Below are 23,967 nucleotides of genomic sequence, written 5' to 3'. Positions count from 1 at the left end.
TCTTCTTCACTGTGACAATCAAGCAGCAATGCATATTGCTGCCAACCTCGTCTTCCATGAACGCACAAAGCACATCGAGGTTGATTGTCATTTCGTTCGCAACCAAGTTCAGTCCAAGCTATTACAAACTGTATTTGTTCGTTCCAGTGATCAACTTGCCGATGTGTTCACCAAGCTTCTGCCTTCTGCACAACTTGATCGTCTTCTCTTCAAGCTTGGATCCAGAAGAACTCTCGATCCAGCTTGAGGGGGAGTATTGAAGTATCTATTATTATTGGTGGTAGGGTTTGTCTAGTTGTCATTGTTTAGTTGGTGATGGATAACAACTCATTGTCATCTTACTTTCGGCTAGGGTTAGCTGCTTGTTTGTTTACTTTAGGCTTATTTAAGAGCAATATTCCCTCATCATGAAAAGCTAGGTATTAGTTTAAGTTAGAGATAGTGGAGGTCAGGTCTTTACTCATGCTTGCTGAGCTGCCATCCCTGTCCGCACCATTCCTCCACTTTCTTTCTTGTATTCCTCTCCTATTTATGGTTGATCTTGTAAACTATTTTATACATGATATATACATAAAATTGTCCATATTCTCTTTCTCTTCTTTCTATTCCTTTCAGTTTGTCAACAATGGAAGAATCAAGAACAGAAATGTAAAGAGAGAGCAGACTCGAGAGGAAGAGAGAGAGCTCGATAACTAGTTTTCATTACTTCTTTCACGCTAATAATTACAAGCCAAAGTGGCATTAATAGGTTATACCATCTTAAACAGTTGTAACTAACTTTACACACCATCCAATCATAATATGACACATGCCAACTAAATTCACACATCAACCAATAATAATATGACAAATGTCAACTAACTTTACACATTAACCAACAATATGACACATGTCACAATCCTAACCATTCTAATTTACATACTAAGCACACTAATTTACACACTAAGCACATAATACAACCTATCACAGTTTTGCCGCTTCCTCTGCCTTTGATTTCGCTTCTTCCTCGGCCTTCATTCTTGCCTCCTCCTTCGCAGCCTCGAGAGCTTCGATCAAGCTCTTCAAACAAGATTCAGCATCCTGTATAACAGACTTAGGCATCAAGTTCTCAGCGACATCAGCAGGAGTCATATTGGTTTCGCCCAACAAACGCGCAATCGTTTCAAACAGCTCGTGTGAATCCAAATCCAAATAATTCCTAGCAAGCACTTTGAATGCTTCGAAGCAGCAGTAGGACAATTCTATGTGTTTGTCCATCCTTCCTCTTCTAATGAGCGCAGGATCAAGTTTGTCCACATAATTAGTAGTGAACACGATCAGTCTCTCCCCTCCGCAAGCTGACCAAATCCCATCGATAAAGTTTAGCAGCCCCGAAAGAGTCACCTTGCTCGGTGTGTTTTCTTCATCTTCCTTCTTTTTTTGAACTGGATCCTTTTCTTCTTTGTCCTCCTCATCCTTGTTCTTCTTCTTCTTTCGCTGTCCTGTAAGATCAAGCGAGCAATCAATGTCCTCTATCACAAGTATAGACTTACTCGGCGTGTCAATCAGTAGCTTCCTCAGCTCAGTGTTGTCCTTCACCGTCGTTAACTCAAGATCATAGACATCATAATCCATGAAATTAGACATGGCAGCAATCATGGTAGACTTTCCAGTGCCTGGTGGCCCGTAAAGTAGATAACCCCGCTTCCATGGCTTCCCGATTTTCTCATAGTACTCCTTTCCCTTTCTGAACTTGATGAGGTCATTGACGATTTCTTCCTTCTTTTTGGGGTCCATTGCTAGGGTTTCAAATGATGCCGGGTGCTCAAACACTACATGGCTCCACTTTGTCCCCTTGTAGGAATACCAATTCTGTGTAGGATTGTTGATATAGAGCTTTCGTTGCCTGTTGCTCACCAATATCGCCTTCCCTTCTTTTATCACATAATCAAGGTAAGACCCCGTGATGATATCTCGATGGCGCCTGTGGAACGTCAGCGTATAATGTTTCTTCTCATCAGCCTGAGGATAGAAAGAAAATGAAGTCTGATTCTTCGTTCGTTTCATCGAAGCCCATGAAAGATTAATGCCTTGAAATTCATCAGTCACGTCTTCATTGTCATCCATGCCAAGGACTACAGACTTGCTGTCCTTGACATCATGAGCTTTTAACCGCTTAGCCCGGGTGGAAGACTTCGCGCTGAGGTAGCTCTGGATGGCGGAATAGATTTCACTTCGCTTGCGAAAATCATTGGTGAATTCATCAAAGGAGATTTGGATGTAAGGGTAGACAAGGCTCACTAATTTTTTAGTGTATCTTTCGACATGGTACCGAAGTTGGGGAGGAAGGTACTGTTGGAATATGGCAGCAACAAACATCACACTCGCAATCACCGAGCCCGTTTGAGCCCACATTTCTCCCATCATCTTCGTTTTCGTCGGAAGGGTTTTCGGTAGCTCTTGAAGGTTTAGGTTTTTTTCGTTTCTGCTACGATGAAAGACATGGTTTTATATAGGGAAGGAGATGCTCGTTTCTTGGAAGATAAGTTTGAGTTGTTTACAATGTTTAATTGACTAAAGGAAAGCAAGAGGAAGTTTGGTGGGATTGTCCAAAGGCGGCCCGCCATGAAAAAGAAAGGTTCTGGAGGGACGTAACGACAAAGTTGGGTGAGCTGGACAAATTTGTTTTTTCTTTAAAATCAACATAAATAACATTTAAAAATTACATTTTATATCACGAATTTTTTTATTTTTCATTGAAGAATTGATATATTTACATAAAGAATGGGGATCTAATCTACGTCATACAATTTTCTTGTGTAATAAATTGGTGACAAATTTGACAAGAATACCCCCGTTAGCCGGCTTTTTTAGCAAGTTTTATTTGTTCTTTGTCTCATTCAAAAGATTCTAATCTAAAACTTCCAAACAAGGGGAGTGAAATAGACCGTATTACTAAATGAAATATTACTGAAGCTCTATCCTAATAATCAAGGTACTTAATCAGAGCTTATGAATCAAGTGACGAGCAATTAACCATGTATGATAAACGAAGAAAATAAAACAAACCTTCTGTTTTCCATGGAACCTAGATCGTACGAGAAAATTTTATTGATAAGAAAATGTAAAGTTACACCTAGTCAAGGGGCAAAAATCTTCCCCCTAGAACACAAGACGATGAAGGAACAAAAACTTGACCACCTCTTAAAATTTGAAGAATACAAGAAAAGAGGGGGATGTAGGAACTCCTCTAAAACAAAACTAAAATGCTGCCACCAACTGCAACCAAGCGACAAGCTACAAACCATATTAAAAAAATTACCTCGAACGAAAGACAAGAAGCCAATGCGGTCTCTTCTATAAGACGCATTTGCAAAATTAGGTCTCCAAGTCCTGCCACGTAAAACTACTATTCATTCCCCCAAAATTAGCAAAAGCATCCGTCAAACAATTTTCTTCCCTAAAATTATGCAAAACACGCAAGCGGAAGTGAGCAATATCATAAACAGTTTGCCCAAGAAACTTTGAGAAACCATGGGACATCCTTGAAGCGAGTTGATAAAAGGTGAACGACAAGCATAGAATCTGTCTCTAACCAAACGTGTTGTCACTCTTTATCTCACGCAATCTGAATTGCCTTGATCACAACAACAATCTCATCAACAATTACACTTGGGCAAGAAGATTGTAAACATGAAATTTCAAAATTTCAATGCATACAAAGATGAGGAAAACACTCCTAAAGAAAGACCATTGGAGTCACGGAAAACACCACCACTATCCACATGACCATTTATTTAGAAAACCCATTTGTGTTAACCTTAATCCATCCAACAAAAGCAAGAGCAATCAAAGAAAACAAAACCTAACAAGTGGATCAGTGGATAAACATATCTTGAAATCTTGCTACTTCTCTTTTATCGATATGGGTCCTCACATCAAGATTTGAATCTATGCCAATTACGATTCTTCTTCAAGATCCTTATGAGTCCTTGTAAGCTATCTCTTTACTGCTTATATTTTGCAGTTTGTCACTTTGACTTCCCACCGTTAGGAGTAGATAATAATGTCAACGTTCTTGAAGAACGGAGCGAATTGGCATGGACGTTGCCCACCATGCCTCATCTCAATCCCTATACTGCATAAGTATGATAAGCACATGTAATGTATTCTAGCTTTTAGAATGTTGCTCCGAACGCATTTCTCTAATCTAGCTAAAGTGACGAGACCATATACCAACTGCAAACATGTCTACAAAGATAGACGTACCTAACAGAAGTCAAGTTAACATCTTGAAGGGTGTGCCGCCTTGGTCGAACGGCCTGGTACATCCATGGATAGCCAATCTGTCCTTGGCCTGAAGCGTGACAAATCACTCGATTTGTAGGATTCACTTCCCTAGAAAAAAGACAAGGCACAAAATGAATCCATACTCGATCACTATCTCAATCATTTCCATCTCATGAGATTAATCCGGATTACTCCCTTAACTTGAAGTTCTTGGTCCAATATACTAGGTTGGGTGAGAATTTGTATAATTTAGTGGAGATTAAATTAAAAATTAAAAAATATTTAATTGAAAGGGGGTTTTGGGTGAGTCGGCATTTATTATTCTGTGTGAATACATTTAAACAATGCGGTCCAAAAATTGACTCGATTACTTGCTCAGTAGGTTAAGTTAAAGTAAAACCAAATGGAAATTATTATTTTGTTTAAAAAATTGGAAAATGTATGAGTTCTATGACGTCATATTGCAATGATGTCATCCTCGTCTTTCAGTTCAGCATCACACACATGCTTTCTTGGTACTTTCCTTTTAGTATGGTCCAAGAGTAAATCATGAACCCAAATATTTGGTAATCAATCAGTTAAATTGCAACTTACATGCAAGCCAAAGAAAAACAAGGAAACCAATTACACTTCTGATGGAAATTGCAGACAATTACCCTTAAGGCTCAAAGTGGTAATCGAAGAAGTTCCCTTAATGATAGTGAACTGAGGTTTTGAAATACTCGTCCAAAGCGTCAAGTAAGGATAATCGGTGAAATCAGCCTTCCTTTCCTTACCGACTGAAAGCAGTTAATAATATTTGTCTGCCTGCCTCAATGCTCGCTGACTTACTGGCCACGTTACTGAGTTCCTAGGAATGAGCAAGGAAGAATGCCGCTGCTGATAGATCACACCCAGATCGTTGGTTAGACCTACGAACTAGGTGGGACAATGGACCTTTTTAAATTGTTAATTGAGAAAATTATAAGCTTATTTTCCTAAAAAACACGGATAAAAGTTGTACAAATGAGAGTTTACTTGGTCCTATGAAGCTAAGCTGATGTTCCGTTACATTTCACCATCTGCTTTTGAATCTGCTTCTTCCACTGCCTTTGACTTCACTTCTTTCTCTGCTTTCAATTTTTCTTCTTCCTCTGCCTTTTTGCTTGTTTTTACCTAAGCCTTGATTCTCGCCTCCTCCTACGCAGCCTCAAGAGCTTCGATCAAGTTCTTCAAACAAAACTCAACATCCTCTACATCAGATTTCGGCACCATGTTCTTCAAACTCGAATGAGTAAATACCTCGGAAAGGAGAGGAATTTGGTTTTAGAATAATACATACAACTTTTAGGAAACAAGCTTTTTAACCAATTCTAAATGTATTTTCTTGCTCTCTTTTTATTGCTTATCAGATGATCCTGTATCGCAATCATTTTCTTCCTCTTTAGGTGATGACTAGAAAGGTTGCCCGCGCGATGCTGCGGGGGTTTAGAAATTGTAACGTCTTCAAAACGGTGAATAAAGGGCCCAGAATCCGACTTCGAGATAACTTCAAAATATGAGGAAATTGGCAAATTAGCATAAACAATCCTATTATTTATCCAATCAAAGCCAAACTGAAATGGTGCAGAACTAACACTACAAAATTAGTCAAAGAAACTAAACAATGGGTAGAATGTTTCTAACATTTATATTTTATACAAAAATAATCTTCTGACAAAGCAAAAAACACAAATTAGAGAGGAGAAAATATATAAAGTTTGAGTAAAAGGTCACAAACACAGAAGTCATTTAATGGAGATTATTCGAACAGATTTTGTTAAGCAACCACACGGATTATATATGCCAAAGATTAGATGATGGTAAGCTTCAAATGATATACCAACTGGAATCGTGAATTTCATGTGACTCAACTATATACAAAATACTCCAACAAATATTATATATTTACCAAACACAATACAAAAGGACATGTAAAAGAGTTCTCTGAATGTGATATAGCGTACCAAGTTAGTAAAAATACACTCCGACATGGCCAGCTCAAAAGAAAGAGATTCCTCGACTCACAATGTGTTATAGAGAAACAATTTCCTGCATATTTCAATATATCCTTTTGTCAATATATCCTTTGTTGTTGTTGTTGTCGTCGTCGTCCATATATCCATTATATCCATGAATTACACTAATTCATAACCATTGAATCGTCATTGTAAAGGACCAGTGAATATTTGTTCTTTGTACGCGTGTAGATGTAGAGACTAATCCAAAATTAAACATGTTCGAAATATTTGAGCTTTACCTGATTACCGATGAAACAAAGGGCTCAAAAATAGGATTTGAACTCAGATATGAACTCATATCTGAACTCGAATTACTTCGATGGCTGCTACCTCTTTCTCTGAGCTTTAAGTTGGCAATTAAAGAAAATACTATAAATTTTGAGACATGCAATTCAAATTGTAAACAAAAGGCTAAACTTTCAGACATGCAATCCGAAATTAAGCTTTACCATTAATATTGAAAAATTATAGTTGTGAAATAATAAACTATAATACTTAAAAATAACTTGTTGAAGACCCATATCTATTTATTTGACCGAAAAAAAAAAAAAAATTGTGTGCGCAAATTCCTTAGAATAGCATGCCTTAACATTACAGGCAAAATTAATTGATGTGAAAATAACCTAAAAACTAAGAATTGGGTTTGGAGATATTACCAATGAAACAGAGGAGTAGTGGAGATACTTCTATGCTCCTCTTCCTCTTTCTCTAATTGAAGTTGAGTTCTCAGGTGAAATGGTGTTAAAGTTAAAAGAGGTGTAAAACATGAACAACTTTGCAAAAGAATACAATAATTTATGATGAAAATCTATATTACCAATCAAAATTATATAGGGGAAAGAAACAGTACCAAATTTGAGGCACAAATGATCAAACTCTAAAGCCCTTCATTTCTGAGTTTTTTTCCCAGCAACCAAATAAACTTTAAAAAGAAACTGTAGACTCCAGAGGAAGCATTAAAGAAAGTCAACACTGTAGGGCATCAATGTCTGCCGTAATGAAAAAGAACAGAAGTTTCCTAGCTATATTTTAGGGTAATCTAAAAATGTCTCCATCCTTGATATGAACAATATATAGTAATAGCTTGTCATTAGTTTTAACAATCTATAGGTTTTAGCAAACAATTAAAATCAGAACCTATGTGGAAAATGCTGAAAACTGTGTAAACCACCACCGAGTTAAAATGAAATTAAACTGAATGGATATACTATTATGCCCTTAACAAATAGAAAACACTGCACTTGTGAATTTCGAGCAAAAATATAAAACAAATTTGAAAATAAGATTCAATGTAGAAAAGGAATTTGGAAGAAAAAAATGGAAAGGTATGAGTCTAGCCTGCTGTTGGTACCCTTAAAGGAAAAACAATTAATTCGATAACCATTACGTTGAAAAATAAGAAATTGTAATGAAATTGGGCTCTCAGCTCCTGGTCACTAAATAGTACTATTTTGTCCTCCAGGGGACACCACCAAGAAGTTCTTTCTCAAAAAAGTCTGCCCCACCTCACCTGAATGCAAACTACCTCCTTATCCAGATTAACCATTATGTTGAAAAAGAAGAAATTATAATGAAATCCTAAATCCAAGCCATTAGAAAAATGTAATTCTTACCAGATTAACAAAGTTAACAACAAATCAAACCAAACTAAAAGCCTAAACCAAAACAGGAAAATAAATTAAATGCCAATGAAAGAGTAAAACATGTATGAGCAAGGCAGGGGTTTACAACCTCTGTTTGTTCCTTCAAACAGGCATAAAAGGGTCTTGAGTTTTGCCAACTACCCCACAATTGCAGATAATTATAACCATATTCTATTCTAATTCTAAAAAGTAGGTGTCAGTCAAATTATTAAGTGAGCAAAACCGAAGCAAAAAAAATGTTAAAGAAAGAGAAACATAAATTGCTCAGCATGGATTTTGGAAAAATAAAAAATAAACCTATTATTTTCCACATGTATCTTTGCAACTCATACACATAGATTTGATAATGTTTGCTTGTCTGTGATCTGCATAAAGACATTTTGCCAAGAGTTATTAGCTTTTTCCAACCTTTCAAACAAAATTATATTGTCTCACTGATATGAAATTAAATTGAAAGTAGAGCTCAAACAAAGTTTGAGGGGTTTAACAATATTTTCTCATCCATTTAAAGGGGTTTAACAATATGAAATTACATCAAACTTCAATCAAGTTGCATAATTAATCCATATAATCAACATGGATTTCGCAGGGAGCTAAGGGAGAAATATCAATTCGGGCTATATCTATCAAACATATCAAAGAAAAATCTATGTCACTTCTTACTGGGTTGACTGTTACTGTTGTCGACCAGTTGCGACAGAAGTGATTGCTGCAAAGTAAAGAGTATCTGCAAGATAGAAAAGAAAAAACAAAGGTAATAAGAAGCAAAAGTTCAATTATGAAAGAGAGAAAGAAATTGACTGATGAGCATTGAGTTTGTATGGAATTTCTTTCTAAATACTTTGCATGTAGAAGTTGTGAATCTTAATTAGGTTTCATGTCTTAGTCTTACATACTTTGTAATTTTTGTAGGACCCTCATAGTTGCTAATGCTGGGGATTGTCGAGCTGTGCTTGGTAATGGGTAGAGCAGCAGAGATGTCCAAAGACCACAAACCAAATTGTAAATATGAAAGACTAAGAATTGAGAATCTTGGTGGTGTCATATATAACGGCTATCTCAATGGTTAATTAGTCAAACACAAACTTCAAAACTCAAAACCTTAGGCACCAAGAATAAATATACCTGTATAGTCTAAGCAGAAGTCAACGTACGAAGAAATTCTGGGTTTTGCATCATCCGCCTTAATTAAGAATTGGAATCCAGCATGTTGCGTTACGGGGGGTTGGAACCTAGAATTTGCAGTCAAATAATGTTAAGAAAGAATAAATTTCATCCTCAAACTTATTTATTAACAGAGAAATTAAAAACAAATTCAAGGCTTGGAAATAAAATATAAAAAAATAAATTCAAAACAAATAAAGATTCTAACATTTCTTAAGAACTATTAAGTAAAGGATCAAAAAATCATGCTGTGAAACAAATTTGGGAAAATAAAGGGAACCAAATTTAACCTGAGTATTGTTTACCCACAGACCCAAACCAAATCCCCAAATATTACGCAACACAAAACCATAGAAATCACCAGAATTGAAAATCAGTGCCACTGGGATCACCCACACGGCGACGAACTCCGATCATTGTCACCGATCTTCATCTGCTACCAAAGCCAAAACTCTTTTACATACGGGACCTGAGAACGAAACCCACCAAGAAAATTTCAGGGATAGGCGAGAATTTCCTAGAAAAATTCAAAATTTTAAGCAAAGATGGTGTTTTTTCAATTTGTTGGATGGCTTGAGGGTTTTTGGGATTTGTTGGTTTCAGGGTGAGATTAGTGTGGGAAGCAAATGGAAAAGTGTACTGGAAAATTACCCGAATGAATAGAAAAGGGGAACATGAAAGATCATGGTTCTTTAGGGAAGGAGAGACAGAGGAAGAGTGATAGATGAGAGGAGAGAAGACTGCGGAGTGAGAGAGAGAAGTGGAAACGGAAGGAAATGTCGAGAAGAATTGGAAGCAGAGCCGTCGACGATGATCGACACGTGGGTAGCCTGAAAGGGAAACGGTGAGCAAAGCCACTCGACGCACGAAGAAAACAGGCGATGGCAGACGCGTGGACACAAAGGGCACAACCGAATTTTTACTGTAGAGAAGCTGGTAGAAAACATTGAGAAAGAATTTTTTAGAGGGCATTTTCGCCATTTTACTGTTATAGAACAGTACCACCCGAGTTTGGGTTTTAGTATATATAAACTAGCTAGTAATGCCCGCGCGTTGCTGCGGCATTACAAATTCCAAGAATAACAAATTTGTAAGTGGAAGTACCTCGTTGGAAGCCTTCTGGAAGCAGTACAACACCTTTTGGAACCTTTGCTTCATTCTGGTCCAGAGTGCATAATGCGCAAGCAATTTAAGCATTTCCCAGCACCACAGAGCATCATATTTCCTAGGATTAATCAACAATGCCTCCTCCAGCTTTGAAATAGCAGCTGGGCAAACAAACACAAATCCGCATTTACTGATTTTCACTTAACTCCCAAATAAATAATTAATAAAAATAACAAAGAGAATTTCTACGTCTAAATAATTAATAAAAAAAGGATATTTCGGGGAAATTCAAAGTTAACACCTTGAGTTAGCTTCTTTGATTCTAGCACATTCCAAAACTGAGACAGATTGCTCTCCATTTCCTCTCATAATACAGACATGCAGTTTCTATTTTTTGTTCAACATAGTCGACATCTTTTACAATCAGTTAGATTGCATCTCCTTACATGATTGAAAAAACAATTGAATCACAATTAACATTTGTTAACAAAAATTTTAAATCATATATCCAATCTCATAGAGAGATCACAATCAAACAGTTATCTGGCGGTGAAACTTAAAAACCAAAAATGCACCTTAATGTCTTGGAGAGAACAGAATTGCAAGCAAAAGTAGGATATTGAAACAATATCGTGATAATCACGAAATAAGTTCATGGGTTTGCTAATATTGATTTATTAGGTAATTTAGGTTCCAACTTTGTCTCAATTTCTCATTTTCTGTTAAACTGAAGTGTAAACATTTAGGCACTTACCAATAAAAAAGCAATTAATTATTTGATGCTACTACAAAACCAATTGGCATACATAGGCTTTGATTAAAAGGTTAAGTATTTACCAAAAGATTCCAGCTGCAAAAATGCATGGAATATCTACAAAGTGTTTGATAAATCCAGAATTTAATTCTTTCTCTTCCTTCATTTTCCTTGCACCCAAGAAAAGAAAAGCAATTTAGTGCCAAACTTTAAAAAGAACCTGTAAAATCTAGAGCAAGCATTAAAGAAAGTTAACAGTGTAGGAAATAAATGTTTGCCCAAATAAAAAAAGGAAAGATGTTTCCTAGCTATATTTCAAGCAAGCTCATATACACAGAACATATCAATTGTATCATACACATAAGTCAAGCAAAAGCATTAGAGCTAATAATAAAATGGAAATGAAAACCTATTAACCAATTTATTAACAAATTTTTTGTGTATATCGCTAACTCGCTATTCTTAATTTATCAAATTGATTAAAATTACTAATGCTCTTATATCTGTCAATACCCCTCCCACCCCAGAACAATAAACAAAAAAATTTCTCAATTTCTTATATCTCACAAAGAAAAGCACATGCATGTCCATTTCAAATCTTACAACCAAAAGAAAATATCATGGTTTCTTAGTTTCTTACCCAAATCCACCAATTTGAATCAAAACTCTACACCCCAGCTTGAAATCTGTCTGAAATCACTTGCACGAACACAAATCTTATACATGCAAAATAGTTTAGATGAAGTTGATAGAATAGGTAGTAATCAAAAATTAACAAACAACCAAATTCCAAACGAATAATTAATTGTTAGATGTACAATGGCAACAAAAAAACTAAATTTTTAGATGTACAACCCGAAATTAACACTAATAAAAAATAGCACTTGAATAAAATGCATAAACAAAAGCTGTGCTAACATGAGAAAACATGCAAAACAAAACAATGTTATATATCCTAGGTGTTCCATTTATAATTATTCTCCATTTTTATATATTTAAACTACCAATTATCTGCATAAATATTTCATTCCCTTACAACTACCACAACTATATATAAAACATAACAGAGCGTGTAATTGCTTTAATTACATCATTCTTTAAAAAACCCTTGGGTGGGAGCTGAAAGGCTGCCATATTTCATTAGTGCACATAAGCCAATAATTTTATCCACTCTGATTATTTTTATGATTTGCATTTATTTAGAATTCATAAATGCAGGAAAAGATTTATAGGAACTTAGAATTTTTAGAACAATGAAAAACTATGCATGTATTGTGAACTCTATGTACAGAGCTTTTACATGGCCAAAAGAAAACAAAACAATCAGTAAGAGCTCTTACATGCACAGATCAACAACGAAAATTCATCAGCATTTTCTTACCCTTTCTTTCACAAAATCTTGTCTTCCAACCAGATCCTGCTATCCAATCCACACCTTGTCCTGTACATGAAAATACACTCCAAATGTAAAATTTAAAGTTGTTGTAATTTAAAATCATCATGCTAAGATAGGCAATCCAAGATAATGCTACTCTTTAGTCTGGATTTTAAGTCCTCAAATTCAGAAACATTTCTGGAACGAATGAAATGATCTGGGACCATCATTCAAATAGAAACTCTTGGCCCTTCATTTGATTAGATAGTGCTCTAAATTAAAACCCAGCAATCAATTCGCAAGCTACTCCAAGTAAAATCTAAAGCAACCCACTCTAAATTTATAAGCCAACAATCCAACATTAATAAAAAATTGAAAAACAAATTGAACTAATCAAATTCCAAAACAATCTAATAATTCTGCAATGGAGAAGAAAATATTAGAGATATTAACATAGATTTTTTGGTTTGAATAGTTGGGAACACCTTACAGAACTGGAGAAAAATGTGTGCCTGATCGGTTTGTACTGCCCTATCTGGTGGATTCTATCTTATGGTAGCCTCTCAACAGCTGGGTTCCACCATGGGTAGATTAACAAAACCTATTCTAAAATGCAATGTCTTTAAATCACTTAATCCCCATCTGTATAAGTTAATTCTCAATAATTTAGACATGAAAACAGAAGACATTACTCACATGCGATGCAATTGTCAGATGAAGAGCAACTCCTCTTTCAAGCTCATTCAGAACATGATGCAATCCGGATCCTCAGTAAATCTCTTGCAGACATAGTTATGCTTCCAAACAACTGAACACAATTGATACCAAATTGGAACAATTTCTTTAAATTAGTCATAGTAATCTATTGATGCACAAATATAAAATTTTGTATATATTCAGTTTCACCTTTTGCAAGGAGTAGTTAATGATATCCAAGAACGATGAGAAGACATATCATGGGTTAAACTATCTATGAGTTGAACAAAACTAAAACGCATTGTACAGAGCAAATGAAATAGCCAAAAAGCAAATGAAATAACTAAGTTACCATTCTGTGTCTTAAGCAGCAAAACTCACATTCCACCAGGTACCTTTCCACTTCTTCATATCCTCTACAACAAAATAAACTATATCAACATCGAAGTGATACTCACCAATTGAAGTCCACACGATACAAAGCCTCAGCTAAAAAAAGGACAAAAAAAGTAGTTAATACAAAACAATTTTGCTGCTATATAAGCTGATGTATTGGCAATGGCATACAATGCCTATAAAGCTACTTACAGCGCAACAAATTCCAATGCATATATACTGATGTTCTTGTCTTTGCAAGCAGCCAGCTTCTACTGACCCATTGAATTTTTCGATAAATATTATCTGTTCCAATAATTGAATCGAAGCCTCCTTCCAAAAATCCTAATCGCAAAACCAAGAATCGCAATCAAAACAAATGATACAAACACATACACAGAGATATATACTTATATGTACTTAGCTAATGTACAAACCACTCTTTTTTCATAACCTTGGCATCAAAGTAAACCTACGTTCTACGCTTCAACGGCCTTATTATTTCTTCCTGCAGGTGTTCGAACGAATCTGTAAAATAAAGTGAAAGAGTAAAATAATAGATTATCATGGCAAGAACTAAAGAAATTCATCCATATTGCCTTATTCAATCGCATCATTCCCTTTTTCCCTACTAAATAAAAAAGAGGTCAGTGATTCAATACAAATATATTCACAAAAATTAAAAAATTCTAAGATTTTCCTCAAGGGATTTCCCATAATTTAAATTCACACTAAACCCATTCCCTAATTGTCTTAATTGGAGCGAACCCATAAACAAAGTAATGAAAAAAAAAATTAAAAACTTATTCTCAACATCTAAACAGCTCAAAGCCCAGAACAAAAAAAAAAAAAAAAAAAAAAAAAAAAGGGAATACCTTCGCAGGTTTGGAGCTCTTTCTTATAAGTGTTACAGTATTGTTGTTGCGCCTTAATATGTCATGTTTCCGTCGGTAATAATCGAAGGTGGGGCTACTGGTTTGGATGAAGAAGATGAGGAAGGATCCGAGCCTACAAACAAAATCACAAAAAGCAAACTTAAACACAAAACCCATCTGCAAATCCTAAACTACCAAAAAAATTAAAAAATAAAACACCCACGTTGAGAAAGGCGGAAAAACTCACCAGTAAACACTAACTTTTTTGGGTAAAAAATTGAATCGATTCGAATGAAAAATCGAAAAAAGTTCTAGCTGCAGAGTGCTTTTTCCGGCAAGAGACCATCGTTGTTGATAATTTGTGAGAGAGACGGCAAGGTTGATGAGCGAGACAAACCGCCGTTTTCGAGACAAAGAAAGCCAGGGTTCATAATAGCAAAAACTGAGAATGGTGAGAGAGAAAGGCGAAAAGCACTGAAGAAGCCGAAAGCAGGTCCAGTGATGATGGACATGTGGGCAAGCCGGGCAACTGTTCCTTAAGCACGATGACGGACGCGTGGAAAGAATGGGCAAACTGTCTTTCCACTGCACGAAGCAAGCCACACAACGGGAGAGCGAGGGGCAAAATCGTCCGCCCACTGGTCATCCACAGTACACCTCACTGAGTTTTAGTATATAAAGATTTCTCCTTTTCCCTTCTTCCTCGGCTTTCAACCTTCCATTCTCTTTTTCTTTTTCGAGTGCTTCGATCATATTATGTAGGCAGATTTAAGCATCCTAAGGATTTGTCTTGGGCATCAAAGGTTCTGCAACATCAGCTGGAATCCTATCAGTTTCCTCTGGCAGTGTACAATTGTGGAAAACAAATCGTGTGATTGTAGTCTAAGGTAGTTCCCCGCCAGCACCTTGAATGCTTCGAACTTGCAGTACAACAATTCTATGTGCTTGTACATCCTTCCTTTCCGGACAAGTGCTGGATCGAGTTGCTCCACATGATTAATTGGGATGACAATGATCCCCCCTCCGCGACAAGCTGACCATAGCCCATCAATAAAAATCAGAAACCCGGAAATATTAACCTGGCTGGTTTTGGTTTCTCGTTCTTGTTTTGCAAGCTTCTCCCTTGGATCTTTCTCTTCCTCCTCTTCCCCTTTATATTTTCTCTTCCTCCTCGGTCCTGCAATATCAAGTGAACAATCAATGTCTTCAATTACAATAATAGACTTGCTCGTTGTTTCAATCAGAAGCCCCATCAGCTCAGTTTTGTCTTTAACTGTAGTGAGTTTAAGATCATAAAGATCATAGCCCAAAAGATCGGTCATGGCAGAAATCGTGGTGGACTTTCTTGTACCTGGAGGGCCGTAAAGGAGATATCCCCGCTGCCATGCCCTTCCAATCCTTGCATAGTAGTTTTCTGCTTTGGTGAATGCCATTAGGTCGTCAATAATGTCCTTCTTCTCTGGCTCCATGGCAAGTGTCTGAAATGTAGCGGGTGCTCAACCACGACATGGCTCCAATGTGAACCATTGTTCAAATAAATCTTTCTTTGCCGGTTTACCACCTTCATAGCCTTGCTCTCTTTCAAGACGTGAGTCAAGTATGGCCATATCACGAGATCCCCCTGCCGTTTATGGAAATGAGCTTGTAGTACCTTTTCTCACCAACAGGGTAGAAAGAATACGTCTGTCTTTTCAACATGTTTGTCCCAGAAACCCACAAGAAACTGAGTCCTTGGAACTTGTCGGTGACCTCTTGATAGTCATCCAGGCTAAAAGCAAGGGACTGTTGGTTTTTTATGTCGGCCTTTAGGCACTTTGCTTGTGTAAAGATTTGGAGCTTAGATAGTTCTCAATGGAGGAGTAAGGTTCATTGCGATTGAGACGCTCTCCAATGAATTCATTGAACGTGATTTGGATGTAAGGGTAGACAAAACCCTCCAATCTTTGAGAGTATTTCTTAGTCTGGCTTCGAAGGCTGTAAGGAATGTATTGTGGGATGATAGCCCACGCAAACATCAAGCTGCCAACTGCGGATCCCAGATGAGCAAACATGTCTGCTGGAGTCATATTTAAACTTTGCTTTCTTGTTTGGCCTCTGTATTTTGTTGAGAAATGATGTATACTTCATAGCTTTACATAAATTATTTTTTCTTAGGGAAGGGAAAATACGTAAAATTTAGCATAAACAAGCATGAAGCACCACACTGATTACTTTGTATGAATATACTAAGCATTCTGATCATCTACAATGGTGGGCGGATTCAGTCTCTATGCCTAGAAAGCGATGGGAAAAAATGCAGAAATTTTGCATAAACAAGCAAGAAGCATCACACTAGCAAATCTCCGCGTCCGGTTGAACCCACATTTCTCCCATCATCATCATGTCTGTCTACTGTGGATCGATTAGTCTTAGTTTCTTGTAACATACAATTAGTCGTTAAGTGAGAAAATTTTACTTTAAGAAACAAAAAATTAATAAGATACGAAAGAACGTAATTAACTAAGGATATTTTGATAAAACACAGGTGAGAGTTACTTAGTTAAACTTATTCAAAGAAATAGACATTTTTTACTTGGTACAGGTTACTTATGCCGTTGATGATCGAAACACTTACGTTCCATACATTAATTTATACAACCCCATGAAATGATTCTTATTACACATTAAGGAAAAACACACACTGATGAGACTCCACAAAATACAATTTAAGAAAGGTTGAATTCATACATATGATTTCACTCTCTTTCGTTCATCTTTAAGCGCTAACTCTGTTTTCTTCGCCCGTTTCAACTTGTTTTCCATTGCATTTCTCTTCAACTTTTGGTAGACTGGTCTTTCTTTCTTCTTTCTCTACCTTCAGTTTTGCCTCTTCCTCTGCCTTTGATTTTGCTTCTTCCTCAGCCTTCACTCTTGCCTCCTCCTTCGCAGCCTCAAGAGCTTCGATCAAGTTCTTCAAACAAGATTCAACATCCTGTATAACAGACTTAGGCATCAAGTTCTCAGCGACATCAGCAGGAGTCATATTGGTTTCGCCCAACAAACGAGCAATCGTTTCAAACAACTCGTGTGAATCCAAATCCAAATAATTTCTAGCAAGCACTTTGAATGCTTCAAAGCAGCAGTAGGACAACTCGATGTGTTTGTCCATCCTTCCTCTTCTAATGAGCGCAGGATCAAGTTTCTCCACATAATTAGTCGTAAACACAATCAATCTCTCCCCTCCACAAGCTGACCAAATCCCATCGATAAAGTTTAGCAGCCCCGAAAGAGTCACCTTGCTCTGTGTGTTTTCTTGATCTTCCCTCATTTTTCGAACTGGATCCTTATTTTCTTCCTTGTCCTCCTCATCCTTCTCCTTCTTCTTCTTTCGCTGTCCTGTAAGATCAAGCGAGCAATCAATGTCCTCAATCACAATTATAGACTTACTCGGCGTGTCAATCAGTAGCTTCCTCAGCTCAGTGTTGTCCTTCACCATCGTTAACTCAAGATCATAGACATCATAATCCATGAAATTAGACATGGCAGCAATCATAGTAGACTTTCCAGTGCCTGGTGGCCCGTAAAGTAGATAACCCCGCTTCCAAGGCTTCCCGATTTTCGTGTAGTACTCCTTTCCGTTTCTGAACTTGATGAGGTCATTGACGATTTCCTCCTTCTTTTTCGGGTCCATTGCTAGGGTTTTAAATGATGCCGGGTGCTCAAACACTACATGGCTCCATTTTGTCCCCCTATAGGAGTACCAATTCTATGTAGGATTGTTGATATAGAGCTTTCGTTGCCTGTTGCTCACCAATGTCGCTTTCCCTTCTTTAATCACATGATCAAGGTAAGACCCCGTGATGATATCTCTGTGGCGTCTGTGGAACGTCAGCCTATAATGTTTCTTCTCATCAGCCGGAGGATAGAAAGAAAATGAAGTCTGATTCACCGTTTGTTTCCTCAAAACCCATGAAAGCTTAACGCCTTGAAATTCATCAGTCACTTCTTCATTGTCATCCATGCCAAGGACCAGAGACTTGCTATCCTTGACATCATGAGCTTTTAACCGCTTAGCCCCGGTGGAAGATTTCGCGCTGAGGTAGCTCTGGATGGCGGAATAGATTTCACTTCGCTTGCGAAAATCATTGGTGAATTCATCAAAGGAGATTTGGATGTAAGGGTAGACAAAGCTCACTAGTTTTTGAGTGTATCTTTCTACATGGTACCGAAGATGGTGCGGAAGGTATTGTTGAAATATGGCATTAACGAACATGACACTCGCAATCACCGAGCCCATTTGAGCCCACATTTCTCCCATCATCTTCGTTTTTGTCGGAAGGGTTTTAGGAATCTCTTGAAGGTTTAGGTTTTTCTGTTTCTGCTACAAGGAAAGACATGGTTTTATATAGAGTGGAGGAGATGCTCTTTTCATGGAAGATAAGTTGACTAAAGGAAAGCAGCAGGAAGTTTCATGAGTTTCATTGTTCACAATATTCCATTGACTGAAGGAAAGCAAGAGGAAGTTTGCTGGGGTTTTGCAACGGTAGCCCACTATTATTGACTAAAGACTACAAAAGGCCATTTTTTCGGCTTTTTAGTCAAAATAATCTCTAAAATTGACAAAACTTCTCACTTAAGTATCTGAAATTTAAAATCAATAGAAATGGTATGTGAGTTTGTCCACCGTCATCATTTTTGTTCTTTGTAAGAAAATTTCTGTTAAATAAGGACCAACATAACAAAATACCTTCAATTTAATAAATAACAGGTCAAAATGATTTGAAAAAAAAAAAAAAAGATTGAGGCTATTTTCCTTATTAACGAACATTTTTCATAAAGTAATCAAAATGATTGACCGTGGACAAACTCAAGTACTAGTTCTATCAATTTTAAATCTCAAAGACTAGATGAGGAGTTATGTCAATCTCAAAACCACTAGTCTAACCCATATTTCAAATGTGAGCGTGCAATGGGATGATTTGTAGTACAAAAGATGAATCTGCAGTATTAAAAGAGAAAAATGCCATGTATATAAAGGAGATTTTGTAATGACTCGTCCTCAAATATTACAGTTTTTATAATTTTAAAGCGTGAAATTACGAAAAAGCCCTTCGAGGAAAAAATGTTGACTTTTGTTGACCGCCATGTCATGTCACATAAGGTTATTTTTCTTGGCGTATCCTCGTAGTACTCGTCGTCACGAACACGTAGGCGCTAGCAAAATCAAAATTGGTGTAGGTCTCATTCCTTTATTCGTACATTTTTATTCTAATTCCTTCATATTATCCTTGTTTAGTTGTATACTCTGAACACGTTCCTACATTGGCATAATCTTTCTAATTACTTATTTTACTTGTATGCATATTTAAAATGGCTTCGTCACCCTCGGGTGTCGGCCAGCGCTTACCTACTCTAGTATGTGGGGATATCAGGGTTGGGGCGCGTCATATTTTCTCCTCTTTTAGATGTTCCAAATTATGCGACGTCATGGAAACACTTAGAGGTGAAAGATTTGGACATGGAATCGTAGACCATAATGTTGCTATTACGAAAATTTCCAAGTCTCTGATAAAAAAACAAAAGCAAAAGACTTACTAGTCAATGGTCCACCTCACCACTCAAAATCAAGGCCAATAACATCTACATCTTCCTCGTTTAATGACAGCTACTCCCGTGCCTTTGGAGATATATCTGCGTAAGTGTTTGTCGAGTTATGGAAATTTAAACCCGGTTGTAAGTAAGAATCTTGTCATATAATCGAGTCACCTATAACAACCGTGTTGTCGAGGCTATCCTTAATGCTATGAGAATCGACACTAGTACGATCGTCCAAAGACTTCCAAGTCAGTGCCATTCTTTAACGTACACCTATCATGTCTTCTAGCTTAAAATTTAAGAATTTTTCTATGTTAGAGAGATTAACAGGAAAAGTATTGAAGTAGCATCAGTTGTTTGCAGCAGTCAGCTGTCAAATGTAAAAGCTGCGTTCGGTAGACAAGACCGGAAGCTTGTGTGGAAGTCCGGCTTAGAGAATATATTTTCGTTTGTACTCAGTTAGTGCTGACCGAAACGTGCTGCTTATTTTCCGCTTATGGACACCAAAATGTCACCAAAGTTTCTTGTCCTGGTATGTCGAACATTTTCTCGAATCAAAATTTCTCCAAACGTATAACACAAGTAACTATTGAAAATAATGGTTCCATATGGAGTTCGGGTTTTGAGGGTTTGGAGGTAGTAAGTCGTGTTGTTTGAATGAAACAAGTATTTTGGTTTTGGCGTGAGTGATGAGTGGGAAGAGTTTTTTTTCTTTACAAGTTTTAAGGGTTTTGGCTTTGGCGTGAGTATGGGTGCAACTTGGATTGGAATAGACGAAACCCTCCAATCTTTAAGAGTATTTCTTAGTCTGGCTTCGAAGGCTGTAAGGAAGGTATTGCGGGAAGATAGCCCACGCAAACATCAAGCTGCCAACTGCGGATCCCAGATGAGCAAACATGTCTGCTGGAGTCACATTTAAACTTTGCTTTCTTGTTTGGCCTCTGTATTTTGTTGAGAAATGATGTATACTTCATAGCTTTACATAAATTATTTTTTCTTAGAGAAGGGAAAATACGTAAAATTTAGCGTAAACAAGCATGAAGCACCACACTGATTACTTTGTATGAATATACTAAGCATTCTGATCATCTACAATGGCGGGCGGATTCAGTCTCTATGCCTAGAAAGCGATGGGAAAAAATGCAGAAATTTTGCATAAACAAGCAAGAAGCATCACACTGGCAAATCTCCGCGTCCGGTTGGACCCACATTTCTCCCATCATCATCACGTCTGTCTACTGTGGATCAATCAGTCTTAGTTTCTTGTAACATACAATTAGTCGTTAAGTGAGAAAATTTTACTTTAAGAAAAAAAAAATTAATAAGAAATAGACATTTTTTACTTGCAGTACAGGTTACTTATGCCGTTGATGATCGAAACACTTACGTTCCATACATTAATTTATACAACCCCATGAAATGATTCTTATTACACATTAAGGAAAAACACACACTGATGAGACTCCACAAAATACAATTTAAGAAAGGTTGAAATTCATACATATGATTTCACTCTGTTTCGTTCATCTTTAAGCGCTAACTCTGTTTTCTTCGCCCGTTTCAACTTGTTTTCCATTGCATTTCTCTTCAACTTTTGGCAGACTGGTCTTTCTTTCTTCTTTCTCTACCTTCAATTTTGCCTCTTCCTCTGCCTTTGATTTTGCTTCTTCCTCAGCCTTCACTCTTGCCTCCTCCTTCGCAGCCTCAAGAGCTTCGATCAAGTTCTTCAAACAAGATTCAGCATCATGTATAACAGATTTAGGCATCAAGTTCTCAGCAACATCAGCAGGAGTCATATTGGTTTCACCCAACAAACGAGCAATCGTTTCAAACAACTTGTGTGAATCCAAATCCAAATAATTCCTAGCAAGCACTTTGAATGCTTCGAAACAGCAGTAGGACAACTCTATGTGTTTGTCCATCCTTCCTCTTCTAATGAGTGCAGGATCAAGTTTCTCCACATAATTAGTCGTAAACACAATCAATCTCTCCCCTCCACAAGCTGACCAAATCCCATCGATAAAGTTTAGCAGCCCCGAAAGAGTCACCTTGCTCGGTGTCTTTTCCTGATCTTCCCTCATTTTTTGAACTGGATCCTTATTTTCTTCCTTGTCCTCCTCATCCTTCTCATTATTCTTCTTTCGCTGTCCTGTAAGATCAAGCGAGCAATCAATGTCCTCAATCACAATTATAGACTTACTTGGCGTGTCAATCAGTAGCTTCCTCAGCTCAGTGTTGTCCTTCACCGTCGTTAACTCAAGATCATAGACATCATAATCCATGAAATTAGACATGGCAGCAATCATAGTAGACTTTCCAGTGCCTGGTGGCCCGTAAAGTAGATAACCCCGCTTCCAAGGCTTCCCGATTTTCGCATAGTACTCCTTTCCCTTTCTGAACTTGATGAGGTCATTGACGATTTCCTCCTTCTTTTTCGGGTCCATTGCTAGGGTTTCAAATGATGCCGGGTGCTCAAACACTACATGGCTCCACGTTGTTCCCTTGTAGGAGTACCAATTCTGTGTAGGATTGTTGATATAGAGCTTTCGTTGCCTGTTGCTCACCAATATCGTTTTCCCTTCTTTAATCACATGATCAAGGTAAAACCCCGTGATGATATCTCTGTGGCGTCTGTGGAACGTCAGCCTATAATGTTTCTTCTCATCAACCTGAGGATAGAAAGAAAATGAAGTCTGATTTGCCGATCGTTTCCTCAAAACCCATGAAAGCTTAACGCCTTGAAATTCATCAGTCACTTCTTCATTGTCATCCATGCCAAGGACCAGAGACTTGCTGTCCTTGACATCATGAGCTTTTAACCGCTTAGCCCGGGTGGAAGGTTTTGCACTGAGGTAGCTCTGGATGGCGGAATAGATTTCGCTTTGCTTGCGAAAATCATTGGTGAATTCATCAAAGGTGATTTGGATGTAAGGGTAGACAAAGCTCACTAGTTTTTGAGTGTATCTTTCTACATGGTACCGAAGGTGGTGGGGAAGGTATTGTTGAAATATGGCATTAACGAACATGACACTCGCAATCACCGTGCCCATTTGAGCCCACATTTCTCCCAGCATCTTCATTTTGTCGGAAGGGTTTTAGGAATCTCTTGAAGGTTTAGGTTTTTCTGTTTCCGCTACAAGGAAAGACATGGTTTTATATAGAGTGGAGGAGATGCTTTTTACATGGAAGATAAGTTGACTAAAGGAAAGCAGCAGAAGTTTGATGAGTTTCATTGTTCACAATATTCCATTGACTGAAGGAAAACAAGAGGAAGTTTGCTGGGGTTTTGCAATGGTAGCCCACTATTATTGACTAAAGACTACAAAAGGCCATTTTTTCGACCTTTTAGTCGAAATCATCTTTAAGATTGACAAAACTTCTCATTTAAGTATTTGAAATTTAAAATCAATAGAAGTGGTCTGTGAGTTTGACCACCGTCATCATTTTGGTTTTTTGTAAGAAATTTTATGTTAAATAAGGACTAACATAACAAAATACCTTCAATTTAATAAATAACGGGTCAAAATGATTTGAAAAAAAATTGAGGCTATTTTCCTTATTAACGAACATTTTTCACAAAGTAATCAAAATGATTGACGGTGGACAAACTTAAGTACTAGTTCTATCAATTTTAAATCTCAGAGACTAGATGAGGAGTTATGTCAATCTCAAAACCACTAGTCTAACCCATATTTCAGATTTGTAGTACAAAAGATGAATTTGCAGTATAAAAACAGAAAAATTCCTTGTATATATAGAAGATTTTGTAACGACCCATCCCCAAATATTACAGTTTTTATAATTTTAAAGCGTGAAATTACGAAAAAGCCCTTCAAGGAAAAAATGTTGACTTTTGTTGACCGCCATCTCATGTCGCGTAAGGTTATTTTTCTTGGCATATCCTCGTAGTACTTGTCGTCACAAACGTGTAGGCGCTAGCAAAATTGAAATTGGAGTTAGAACGAAGATTTGACAAAACTCAGAACAATAGGGGCATTTTAGTAATTTTCCAAGTTGAGATATTTACCATTGTGGACCACTCCTGCGCTGACACGTGGCAATTTCCCTCCTCATTTCTAAGGGTGTTTCCTGCTTC

General features: G+C 37.2%; 3 protein-coding genes, 1 long non-coding RNA gene and 1 pseudogene across 4 annotated transcripts; 1 reads left to right on the top strand and 4 right to left on the bottom strand.

The window, feature by feature from the left end:
* Positions 1 to 685: 685 nt before the first annotated feature.
* LOC103928486 (AAA-ATPase ASD, mitochondrial-like) lies at positions 686 to 2,452 on the bottom strand. The gene has a single exon (XM_018642860.2). The coding sequence runs from the start codon at positions 2,404 to 2,406 to the stop codon at positions 964 to 966; it is 1,443 nt and encodes a 480-aa protein (XP_018498376.2). The 5' UTR covers positions 2,407 to 2,452; the 3' UTR covers positions 686 to 963.
* A 4,390-nt stretch (positions 2,453 to 6,842) lies between these two features.
* Positions 6,843 to 7,129, top strand: LOC125474845. Its single transcript, XR_007256226.1, has 2 exons — positions 6,843 to 6,982; positions 7,027 to 7,129. It is a non-coding gene; the product is annotated as an uncharacterized LOC125474845 (long non-coding RNA).
* A 1,130-nt stretch (positions 7,130 to 8,259) lies between these two features.
* LOC103928487 lies at positions 8,260 to 16,773 on the bottom strand (annotated as a pseudogene).
* Positions 16,774 to 16,828: 55 nt separating this feature from the next.
* Positions 16,829 to 18,673, bottom strand: LOC103928485 (AAA-ATPase ASD, mitochondrial). Its single transcript, XM_009337531.3, is given in 1 exon segment — positions 16,829 to 18,673. A coding segment is annotated over 1 exon segment (1,545 nt). The 5' UTR covers positions 18,598 to 18,673; the 3' UTR covers positions 16,829 to 17,052.
* A 2,569-nt stretch (positions 18,674 to 21,242) lies between these two features.
* Positions 21,243 to 23,025, bottom strand: LOC125467825 (AAA-ATPase ASD, mitochondrial-like). The gene has a single exon (XM_009337530.3). It carries the CDS (start codon positions 22,949 to 22,951, stop codon positions 21,401 to 21,403), a length of 1,551 nt encoding a protein of 516 aa, XP_009335805.2. The 5' UTR covers positions 22,952 to 23,025; the 3' UTR covers positions 21,243 to 21,400.
* Positions 23,026 to 23,967: the final 942 nt, after the last annotated feature.

Source organism: the organism of the source record quoted next, unplaced genomic scaffold (genome assembly GCF_019419815.1).
Source record: "Pyrus x bretschneideri cultivar Hongxiangsu unplaced genomic scaffold, Pyrus_bretschneideri_v1 Contig13, whole genome shotgun sequence".
Classification (NCBI taxonomy): Eukaryota; Viridiplantae; Streptophyta; class Magnoliopsida; order Rosales; family Rosaceae; genus Pyrus; species Pyrus x bretschneideri.
The sequence above is the reverse complement of the archived record's forward strand: the minus strand, read 5'-3'. Positions and strand labels throughout refer to the sequence as shown.